The sequence below is a fragment of the Medicago sativa genome, chromosome 6 (assembly GCF_051527215.1).
Source record: "Medicago sativa cultivar Bolivia chromosome 6, Bolivia_mono, whole genome shotgun sequence".
Taxonomy (NCBI): Eukaryota; Viridiplantae; Streptophyta; class Magnoliopsida; order Fabales; family Fabaceae; genus Medicago; species Medicago sativa.
This window is the reverse complement of record NC_140754.1, coordinates 27,018,418-27,030,873: the sequence shown is the minus strand read 5'-3', so window position 1 is coordinate 27,030,873 and position 12,456 is coordinate 27,018,418. Positions and strand designations below refer to the sequence as shown.

Genomic DNA, 12,456 nt, shown 5'->3' with positions numbered 1-12,456 from the left:
TAAAAAAGGATTTTTATATCAAATTAATCATGACAAATGACCTATTCTTTATACTCGAATAATCTCTCATCTTGATTTTTTTTTTATCGAAAAACATTATTGGTTTAATTGTTCTTGCTGATTGGGATTGTTCGGTCAAACACATTTTCCAAAAGTTACTGATGATATTATGAGTTTGTTGAAAGAGTTGAAAATTTCTTGATAATTAATAATAACATAAAAAAACTAAGAAATAATTCATAATAATGTAGCCTAAAATGGGTTAGATCATTATATTAGGTTAAGAGGAACCACACAAGTGAGATTGGATCCATATATTTAACTAAAATCTTAAGGGATTATGTATATTTGTCCTCTCATCTATATGTTGTTCAACATCTGCTTTTATATCAATTATGAAACTTTTTTTGATAAGCAAGGAGAGAGGACAGACATCAGGAGACAACATCGACATCCCAACTAGGTTGGCACCCCGAGCTACCTCCATCCTATGCCGCCAAACTCGAAAAATTTATTAAAAAAGGGAGAAAAGATATTTACAAAAGGTGGGGGGACTATACCAAAACCCACCAAAAAAAACAGCAGAAAACAGAAAAAGCAACAGAGAAACAAATAAACAGCCCAAAAATAGATTAAGGAAATCTATAATTAGGTAACCCACATATGTCCCTATAAAAATCAATCTTCACCTCATCTGGAAGATTGTGAAGCCAAATCTCACCAACAATGGAGTGACCCAAAGTAGCCAACTTATCTGCACAACAGTTTCCTTCACGGTTGAATGTCACCCCGTGCACGAGATTTGGAAGGCTGCTTTGATAAAACATGTTGTACCTTAAGTTTTTGCTTTTGATTTCGTGTAAGAACAGGCATGAAACCAGCAGCTGCTTCAGCTGCTGATCTTGCATCATAATCTCGGACTCTTTCCCACAAATCTAAACCATGTTGGATATTCTTGCTAGGATGAACATCTTGACTTTGCAAAATAATCACATTCTGATCCTTTGCCGAGGGCATACCTCCATCAACCACACTTGATGGTTCAGTAACCATAGGTGTTTTCAGTGCTTGTGAACCAGCAAGTACATCATCTGTACCCTCCAACGACCCATCAGAATTCTCAATTGTAATAATTGGAGGATCAATGAGAGAAATATCGTGATGGTCTTCGAAATCAGCCGACACCTCATGCATGTCATCAAGCTCAACAGGGGATGGTGTTGCAACACTCTCACGAGCACCCTTGGGACTCTCCCCCAGCTCCTGTGGGCTCACATGATCATGTTCCACACCATCCTGAAGCGGTTCATAAACCTCATCAACCGTGGGAATCGCCAACTCCTCCCTCGATGTCTGAGTTGTTTGTTCCACTCCGTCAGGCCGTATGTCCTCACGCCCAAGAGGGGATGAATGTGTTACACGCTCAATAAAACCGTTAGGACTCTCCGCCATCTCCCTCGAGCTCTCATGATTGTGTTTCACACTACCCAAAAGCGAGTTAGTAACAGCAGTCACCGTGGGGTTCTCCAACACCTCCCGCGATGTCTGATGAGACCTCACCGCTTCTATAGGTTGCACGTCATCGTGCTCTACAGGGGAAACAACCTTCTCCAACACAGGCCTAGGTATATCTAACTCATCAGTCGATGTACGATCAATACGATCGAAAACATTATGAAGCGGAAAGCTGAACGAGTTTGTTGATTAAGTCTGAAACCGATCAATTATGAAACTTTAACTCACATGTGACACAATTATCATCTCTCCCTTAAGTGCGAGAATTTATGCGAAAGTGATGTAGAGACATAGCCAAATAAAGTCAAACATAGATACAACTTGCTAAAAAAAGTGGGTTGGTGGTGGTTAATACAAGAATATTTGTGCTCCCTTCTTTCATGAAAAGAAAGGAAATTCAGAAAAGGGAAAATATGAAAACTGAATTTTAACATGATGTAAATGATAAGGAAATAATAATAAGTGTGTGGTTAAAAATGATGAAGGTTAAATGATCATCTATATTTTGTCACAATCAGATCCCACCAAAGATCAAAAGTAAAAGAGTTTAAAATAACGAAGGTTGAATAAAATATAGATTTTAAACAGATTTTCAAAATTAGCGAGAATGACACCATATCTACATAATGTTTGGATTTCCAAAGGGCCTAAACTGAGTTGCATAATCACATTAGGCTAAAAAAAAACTACTCAAGTGAGAATGACACCATATCTACATCAAAATTCTCAAGGGATTAGGTACAGGTCAACATACTTATATATTTCTCACCATCTACTCTTCGATTCAATTTAAAACTTGAATTCACATATGATACGCTAATGGAGGGAGGTTTATGTTCATTTCTTTCATGATAAGAGAGAAAATAAATTAGAAACATAAAGAGGATAAGAGGGGGATTTATGTTCATTTCTTTCACCAAAAACCTTATGATATTAGGTATATGAGTCATTTCACTTATATTTTCCCCACTATCTACTATTGCATCCAATGTAGAACTTTACCTCACATATGACATATAAGACATTTCTCTTAATCTTGGGACATTGCCAAATAAAGTTAAGCTGAGTTCCAATATGGTAAAAAAGGTGGTTGGTGGTGGTTTTAAGGAGGTAATTTTATGTTTCTTTCTTTCATGAGAGTAAAGAAATTAAATTAGAAAAAGAAAGACGATGAAAAATGAATTTTAACATGAAAAAAGTGATAAGGAAAAAAAGACGAAAAGGAATGTGTACTTTAACCGTGATAGTATAAGGAATTAAATGACTTGACGCTAATTTTGCACGTTTTTATTTTCAAGGATTTGAAGATTTTGAGATAATTATTTTATCAAAAATTAGATTCAATTAAAAAAAATGTCACATCATTTTAAAATTTCAAACAAGCATATATTTTTTCAATTCAACAAAACACATCTTTATTTTTTTATTGTTAGATTTCACCAATGAACTTGAAATATTGGAGGTTGAATAAAAATAATAGCATGAAAGAGAATGACATCCAATAACTAAAATTTAAGATGAAAAAATTAAAAAAAATAACATCTAAAAACTAACAAAATAGTTCATTATAATTTCGGAACTTTCTGGGTATCCTACATCGAGTTTGATATCACATATTCACCCTAAACCTTAAGACATGTTATATGGGTCATCTCACTTATACATTGTTCAAATTCTACTATTCCATCTAATATATAACTTCAATTCACACTTGATACATTAACATTTGTTAATCAACTGTGTAACTCTCCGCGTCCGTAATTATGTGATATAGTCGAATAAGGTCAAACAGTGACACAACATGTTCAAAAGGGTTGATTCATGGTGTTTCATGGAGGAGATTTTTGTTTATTCCTTTCAAGAGAAGAAGGAAACAATATTCAAAGAAAAAGAACATAAAAAAATTGAACATCTAAGAAGATAAGCAAAAAAAAAAGTAGTGTGCATTTGTTTGTAATAGTATCGAAAATAGTGTGAGTTGCCGGTAATTTTATGAGTTTGTTGAAAGAGTTTGAAATTTTTGCGTAATTATTTTACCAAAAAAATAGATTCAATTAAAATAACGCCACATAATTTTAAATGTGTGATAAACATGTATTTTGTCAAATTAGCATAACACATATGCAAATTTCCATTATCACTTGCCACCAAAAATAAAAAATGAATAAATTTAAAATAATAAAGGCTGAAAGAACAAATTCATAGGAAAAAGAAAGATATCCAAAAACTAAATTTAAAGATAAAAAAATTAAACAAATGACATCCAAAAACTAAAAAAAAGTTCATCATAATATCATGACTTTCAGGGGATACTACATTGAATTTGCTTATCACATCAAACTAGGAGAATCCACACAACCGATTTTGACACCACATCTTCACCGTAAACCTTAAGGCATTAGATATATGGGTTACATCACTTCTATGTTTCTCAACATCCACTTTTGCATTCAATGTGGAACAACTTACACTTGACACATTACCATCTCTGCCTCAATTATAAGACTTTCTACTATGCATGACAACAAAACCCGTACCCGCGTTTACCCGCCCGAACCCACCCCGCTTTGACGGGGTTCTCCTCTTTGATTGGGTTTGGGTATGAGTTTATGTTTTCTCCGATTTCTCAACACGGGTACAAGATGGGTAACATGGATATACATACCTGCCTCGAACACATACCCAAACTCTACTTGAATGTAGAAAATTACTTTATTCCCTATTGAGATTTGCCATGTTATAATAATTGCCTTTGAAATTTAAAGGAGCAACCAAATTATCTGGTCATGGAAATGTGAATATTAACATATTGTTGAAAAATGCAGTATAACATTTTTCTCGGGGCTCGAAAAAAATGATTCACTGTGGAGATGAGGATGCGACATGGATACCCAAACCTGTCTGGGAAGGGGATGAGATTCAATTTCTCACTCCCATTGTGTTTGAGTAGGGTAACATGTAAGTATATGAAAGTCGAGGATAAGACGGGAAACGTAAAACTCTTCCCAATTGCACCCCATTGTAATGCCTACTTTATGCATCCGAGATCAAACAAGGCTATGGTACCATCGTTAAACTTTGTGGAGGAGTCAGCACTGGTGTGAATCGATCTTTTGAATATAGATCAACTACACAAATGAGAATGATATTACATCTTCTTGCAATATGTTAAGTATGACGAAATTCTAACCCGTGCTTGGCACGGGTGTCCATACTAGTATTATATAAATTTAGGACCTATTTCATTTTTCTTCTCTTCTCTTCTTGACATGTGTCACCACATTTTAATGTTTTAGAATTTCTTTCAAGTCACGACACGTGGCACTCTAATGTTGTTTTATTCTAATGCATTATTTTTGGAATTATTATAACTTTGCATTATTATAACTTTCACTATTAATTTTTGTAATTCATTTTTGGTATCATATGTATCAATTATATTATATCATTGTGTTATATTATTTGTATTATAATGTAATAAAATATATAAATTCTCTAAAAAAGAAATTAATAATAATTTTTTTAATGAAAAATATTGTTGTAACATTGACCGATTGATACCCTATTTAAACTAATCTTTTTTTTTTTGAGAGAAACCGATTAAATTTAAGACTGTCATTGTATATTTTATAACTTATATCAAGTAGCCATGTTATTAACAAAAAACTAAAAAACATGCATTATTTTTTTATGTTTTTTTTAAATGTTTTATAACTTATATCAAACGAGCCATATTATTAAAAAAAATATATATATATGTTTTCTTTTGCTCACAATGAATTTGACATTTAATGCTGTTAATTTTATTTTTATTTGAGTTTTATAAAATTATTCTAATTTCATGTGTTGCTATTCATGGAATATTAAATATATAATATATCTGAACTATTATTTTAATTGAATTTTTTCTTTTCACACACATATACACACGAATCTATTTATATCTAAATTATTTTGTGTTTGAAATTAAAAGTAACAAAACCAAATGATACACTTCATTATGTTTTGTATTTTCGTTCTTAAAAAATAGCATATGTTGTATTTTCGTTAAGAAAATAAAGAAGTTTATATATTGTAATATTATTATAAAAAAGGGTCAAACTTAAATGTCACTATAATGTGAAAACAATAATGAAAACAAAATATTAATAAGAATTATTATTTTTAATGAAACATTTAGTGAGAAAATGTTCACTATTATCACTGATCAAAATTTTAATTGTTTGAGCTTGGATCATTACATATATTATAATAATAATAAAAAAAACACATAATCGGAAGAAAAAAAAATGACCTCTATTTTTACGATATTTTTAAATGATTATGTTAAATATATATGTCAAAATCACCTCAAACTTAGCATAGGAGATTTCAAAAAAAAAAAAAAAACTTAGAATAGGACACTTTTTTATGATACGCTTTTAATGGCTATTAAAATAATTTAAGGACATTAAAATTGATTCATGACCAAATAATTTTGTAAATGAATACCCTATATAGAACAATTGTTTTTTAAGAATGTTAAAAAAATAATGGTTATTATACCAAATTACGGTGTGAAACAAGTGTATAAATTAGAAATTTGGATTGACATAATTTCACATCACAATTCACAACTCTTATCCCCCGTTTTTTTTTTCTATGTCACTCTTTCTTTTTCTTTCTATTTTGTTTAGTTTTTTATTCTTTGTTCTTCATTTTTTTTTTACTTTGATATCAATGCTACAAGATTTATATTTCTTTTATGTTGTGATATCAATGCTACAAGATTTATATTTCCTTTATGTTGTGATTTTGATGATTCAAATGTTCACACAAAGATTGTTTAGTTTTTTTATTCTTTTTTCTTCATATTTTTTTCATTGATGTCAATGTTTGAAGAGTAATATTTCTTTCATGCTGCGATTTTGATGAATCAAACGTTCACAACATAAAAATAGTTTCTTCGTCTCTCCTATATAAAAAATCTTCATTTCTCCTTTAATTTTTTTTCCGGTGACTTATTTTATTCTTCCTTATGTTTTTATGACATTGTTTATGCTTTTTTGTTTTCTTTATTATTCTGTTTAAATTTATGGATGGTTCATAAATGAATACTATGTTTTTTTTTTGCTTTTATGGTTCTGATGCATACATGTGATTTGAATCAAGAAATCACGAACAAGTACAAAAAATAAGAATATTGAGATATTATTTTATAGATGAAACCGATTATTTGGTGGTTGAGTTCAAGACAACATATTCTTCACACGAGGGCCTAGAGGAAAAAATTAGATGACATTATGACAAACTTTGAGATTAAAAAAAAAATAGTCGTTCTTATTAGAAAAGAATCTAGATAAATTTTCTACTATGATGAGTCACTTTTTATGTCTCTTATACAAAGAAGAATTGTATAATTTTTTGTTATAATTTATATGTAATCAGACTGAAAAATGGAACAAATGAGTATTATTTTGATGAAATTAGTTAATAAATTAATCATCATTTTAATGCTTTTTACTACAATTAGTTTATAATGGAGTTTATCATTTTCTCCATTTTTTAAAGTCGGTTTAGTCAAAATAAAAAATAAACATCATGCACACACACTATCAAATGACAACACCCAAGTTTCAATTCCAAACCAACAGTCTCATGTCCTCTTTTCTTCGGTAAATTGTATATTCGTTTATTGCTTACAAATTTTAGTATTTAATTTGTTATGATTTTATTTTTTTTGTTGAGGGAAGTAATAATCTTAATTGACATATTTAATTTATCCATCACAACATCATATATGTTGTAATGTAAATGGTAATTAATAAAAATAAAAAAAAATATTAATTGATTTATATAGTTACAGCTCATTTAGTCATTTTCACAAAAGAGTAAAGAGAAAACTCTTTTTTCGAGTAAAATTTAAGAATGCCATGAAATAAAACTTTTTTTTTTGTAGTGCCATGAAATAAACCTTTGACCAAATAATTAAGGAGTTTATATTTTATGTTTATAAATTATGAAAATTCGAGACATTATTATTTTTTAATTAAGATAAATATCTCTAAGGATCAACAATATTTTGAATGTAATTAATTTGGTATAAACTTTCTAAATAAGTGATCGCATTGTAATATTTGAAATAAACATTGTAATATTTTGAATGAAATTAATTTGGTACAAACTTTCTAAATAGGCTATCTTTTTTTTCTTTGTTTCACGACATTTGATTCCAAAGACTTGGGAGAAATAAAATAGTTCAAGTGATTGTTATTAGTTGTTGTGTATGCTTATAGCAAGGGATCGTGACTTCCGCGTGAATACGACATAAAAAATTGTTAGAAAGTACCTCTAAATAACCTTTAAATAAGCATAAAAAAAATCCTATTTTGTTCTTTCAAAAATTAAACACATACTTTAATTGTATTAATTATAAATGATTTGTTGAAACTTTGAAATGCTACAATCAGGGCTATCTTAAAAAAGAAATTCACTGAGTTCTTTAAATCATTTGAGAATATAAAACAAGTTTTCCGTTTTCCATAGTCAATCAACTTTAAATGACTTTTAAACCATCATAAAAAAAATCCTCTTTTATTTTTTAAAAAATAAAACCCATGAATTAATTGTATTAAAGGTAAACAAATTGTGGAAATTTGAAATGCTTCAATCAAGTCAATCAAAAAAAAAAATTCAAGGAATATTTTAAATCAAGCAATAATAAATAGGTATGTCTCATTCTCTTAGTTGTGTTTACTCTTGACCCTCATCCGAATCTTCAATACATGTTTCTACTATTCTTGGTAAATAATAGATCATTAAACCATCTTTCAAATAAAAAATAAATCAAACCAAGCCAGTTCTTGGTAATCATGAGAATCAATCAAAATATGAACTTCATACTGATAAAAAAATTGGGAAAAATAACTTATTTGATATTATGTGGTTGCTAATTTAAAATTTAACAGAAAAACAATGGTCACCCTTAAATTTTAAATGAAAGTTAAAGATAAGCTAATTAATTAGTTGTAGAAATTTCTATTATACTTATAAATGATTATTATAGTTTTTTATTTACAAGAATTGAAATTTTTAGTGTTTTTATTATGAATTTTTTTATTATAGAAATCATTAAAAAAAATTATTTCTATAATCCTAATGTGCATTAAATAAAAATTAAAAAATATATTTTATCAGAAGTAAAATGAATAAAATTGGATATTTAAAGGTTTTGAGTTTTTTTTTGGTACAAAAAGGTTTTGAGTTTTAATATGAAAAATAATACATAATAAAAGAGAGTACAACGGACACTCTAACTCATATTATACCATGCAAACCATTCTTTTTCCTAAAAAATAAAATAAAAATATACATGTTTTTCTCTTGAATTTTTTTATTTGTTTTTAGTAAAAGTGGGATGGGCACTTTCAATATGTCATTGTTTTTTAATGAACTGAATAGAGTTCCATTGATGAGGGAAATAGAATCATTCAATTCATTCGTCGTCTAATTAAAAAAAATATTCAAAGAAAAAATTAAATTTAAGCAAATATAATTTTATGATCGTTATGGGTATGAAAAAAATTAATTATCGATGAGGAGACCTATTTCAAAATAAGCAAACATGCTTTTGTATCCACGCCTACATGTGTTCACATGATGGGTCGGTTTTCATTGTAATCTATTACTTGATGCAATCAAGTTTCATTAGGATGGATTAACAAATAATTGCACATAACTTTTTAACAAATATCTTATATATATATATAGTTAAAGGGTGCATTATTGCACATGTAACACCCACAACGTGGTACAGTAACAGTGGCGGAGCCAGGCCGGCCCCGAACTTAAGCGGGATGAGTCGGACCACCGGGCTGTTACAAGCACACGTTAATAAGAGGAACCGAATCACATCGGAATGAGAGGGATCCGGAGGCCGTGTAGGTATGGGACTACATGGTTGAAGGAAGGCTTATAAGAATTGTTAGGTACTACCCATATCAACAAGATGCATCTTCTTTTCGGTAGCTCAATCCATAGGAACTCCATAGTTAAGCGTGCTTGGCTTGGAGTAGTACTAGGATGGGTGACCTACCGGGAAGTTTCCCGGTAAGCATGTGAGTGAAGACAAAGCATGCTGAAAAGACTCGTGTTGGTTTGTGGGGTTAGTCGGCAATCCTAAAAAGCAGTCTGGGATGTTACACTTGGTATCAGAGCAGACCTCTCCCAGTACGGTGTGGTTCGGGGACGAACCAGGAGGAAGCTGGTGGGCATGTAACACCCACAACGTGGTACAATAACAGTGGCGGAGCCAGGCCGGCCCCGGACTTAAGCGGGATGAGTCGGACCACCGGGCTGTTGGGTGACCTACCAGGAAGTTTCCCGGTAAGCATGTGAGTGAGGACAAAGCATGCTGAAAAGACTCGTGTTGGTTTGTGGGGTTAGTCGGCAATCCTAAAAAGCAGTCTGGGATGTTACACTTGGTATCAGAGCAGACTTCTCCCAGTACGGTGTGGTTCGAGGACGAACCAGGAGGAAGCTGGTGGGCATGTAACACCCACAACGTGGTACAGTAACAGTGGCGGAGCCAGGCCAGCTCCGGACTTAAGCGGGATGAGTCGGACCACCGGGCTGTTACAGGCACACGTTAATAAGAGGAACCGAATCACATCGGAATGAGAGGGATTCGGAGGCCGTGTAGGTATGGGACTACATGGTTGAAGGAAGGCTTATAAGAATTGTTAGGTACTACCCATATCAACAAGATGCATCTTCTTTTCGGTAGCTCAATCCATAGGAACTCCATAGTTAAGCGTGCTTGGCTTGGAGTAGTACTAGGATGGGTGACCTACCGGGGAGTTTCCCGATAAGCATGTGAGTGAGGACAAAGCATGCTGAAAAGACTCGTGTTGGTTTGTGGGGTTAGTCGGCAATCCTAAAAAGCAGTCTGGGATGTTACAGCACATGTTAAAGTATCTAAAAGCAGCAACTATTTATTGAAAAACAATAATTATTTATTAAAAAATTACATATTAATAGAAAATACACAAGTTCCAAATCAACGATACTACTTTAAACTTCTTAACATGTGTAAATTTGCACATGATAGAAAAACTCTTTAATTAAATGTTATAAAAATTTCAAGACTTGGACTAGATTCTACTGTTTAAAACTTGAACACTTGAATTTAATTGAAACACTTTGAATCTCTATGGCATGGACCAAGTATATAATAGTGTGAACATTAGGTCAGTGCCTAGAAGAAACGTGTTGTATAGCTCAAGTACAATGTTAAATGAGCAAAGGTGGATACATCGATGCCTGAATGAAGGAAAAAATAATGAAGGGTCCCCCACCTTTGTGAACAAGTGTGGGTAAAGAAGTTAGTTCATGAGAGTATGATCTGTTTTTGAACATGGAATAAAGGCACCCTTACTTGAACATATATGGAAATCATTGACGTTATGACTAGGAAGAAGATTAATTTTAAGTGCCAACAAGAAACTAAGTGGGTGGGTGAAAAGGTGAAAGAATTAGATAGTTCAGTATTTAAGCATTGTTAAACTGGAATAGTTAGATCGAGAAATGGTGTAGGCATTATTGAGGATAAGAATGAAAAAAAGATATTGTGAATGTAAAGAGGATATGAGATTGGATTGTAGCCCACAAATTTGTAGTTATTAGATTAATCTTTACTCTTTCGTTTCAGTTTGACCACAGTATCTCAAACTTCTTATTCCTTAACTCAAACCATTTGAACTATTCAACCCCTTGAAACAATTTATTAGTTAGGATAAAGATACTAATTTAAAATAAAATATAGTTGTAAACTACATATACTTTATATTTGTAAAAGCAAATATCTTAATAAAACTATATAATATTTTTACAAAAATTACACAAAATTACGAGTTATATTTTTTTGTAAAAAAAACTTTACAATTTATACTAAAGTTACTTTAAATTTATACTGATTTATATATCAAATAACTTAAATATTCACTAACTTTGTGTAGATTAATATTCAATTTAAAATATATATATATATATATATATATATATATATATATATAGTTAAACTTAAATAAATATGTAAATTGTTCGAGTAAAAGTAAATAAAATAAGTACGTTAATTTCCGTTGCATTGCTTATATTCTCTTACTATCATTTTTAGTTTTTATGACAAAGACAGAAATGAAAATAGGCATGTTTCAAGACATAATGATATGTTTTTCTTTTTAACGCTAGAACATGTTGTAATTGTCATTGATGAGAATTAGAACAAATGGCGTGTCACTATGCAACTTTAAAAGGAAAAGCTGCACTTAAAATGCATTAAGAGGTAACATTAAAATTCAAAGTAAAAACATGTCTCCACTGAGATACGCTTTGTTAGTGTTGTCTCCACCGCACTTTTCTTTGCGTACTCCTTTGTTGTTGTTTTTGAAGCAACACAAGCCAAAATTGCTTGGAATTCTGTGATGACGAGTTTAGCATCAGGGTGCAAATGACATGGACGAGGCAATTATTTTGATAAAAGTTTCTTAGACAAATAATTTATTTCAAATGGTTCTATCTCTCTTTTTCTCAAAATGAAAAGCTTATGCAAAGGAAGTGGAGAGAAACTACTCATGTTATTGTTGAAGATGTGAAGAAAAACAGTACTTCACTAACAAAAAATAGGGATAAGGGTGATACATTTGAAGACTATTATACATTAAGAAATTTAGCACATTCCAACCTTGATGACAATGTTGTTTTCGAGGGGTGTGTCTTCAAGGATATAGTAAAGGCTGATTAGAGTAGTTTAAGTAGTTAAGAGGTACTTTTTTAGGATATAGTAAAGAACAAACTAAGAGTTACTGACTCTACGATACCATTCAGCATTTTCCACATTTTTTAGGCTGATATGTTTAAATATAAAGGATTCTCATATAAAGCTAATATTTTTTCTTTCTCTTC

At 31.0% G+C, this 12,456-nt stretch overlaps 1 protein-coding gene across 1 annotated transcript in view; it reads right to left on the bottom strand.

Moving 5' to 3' along the window:
• Positions 1–771: 771 nt before the first annotated feature.
• The window catches only part of LOC146914257 (uncharacterized), a 35,689-nt gene continuing 24,004 nt past the window's right edge, over positions 772–12,456 (bottom strand). Inside the window, exon 2 of the mRNA XM_085721030.1 lies at positions 772–1,687. Coding sequence (XP_085577156.1) covers positions 772–1,687 — 916 coding nt within the window. The remainder of the gene's footprint in view (positions 1,688–12,456) is intronic.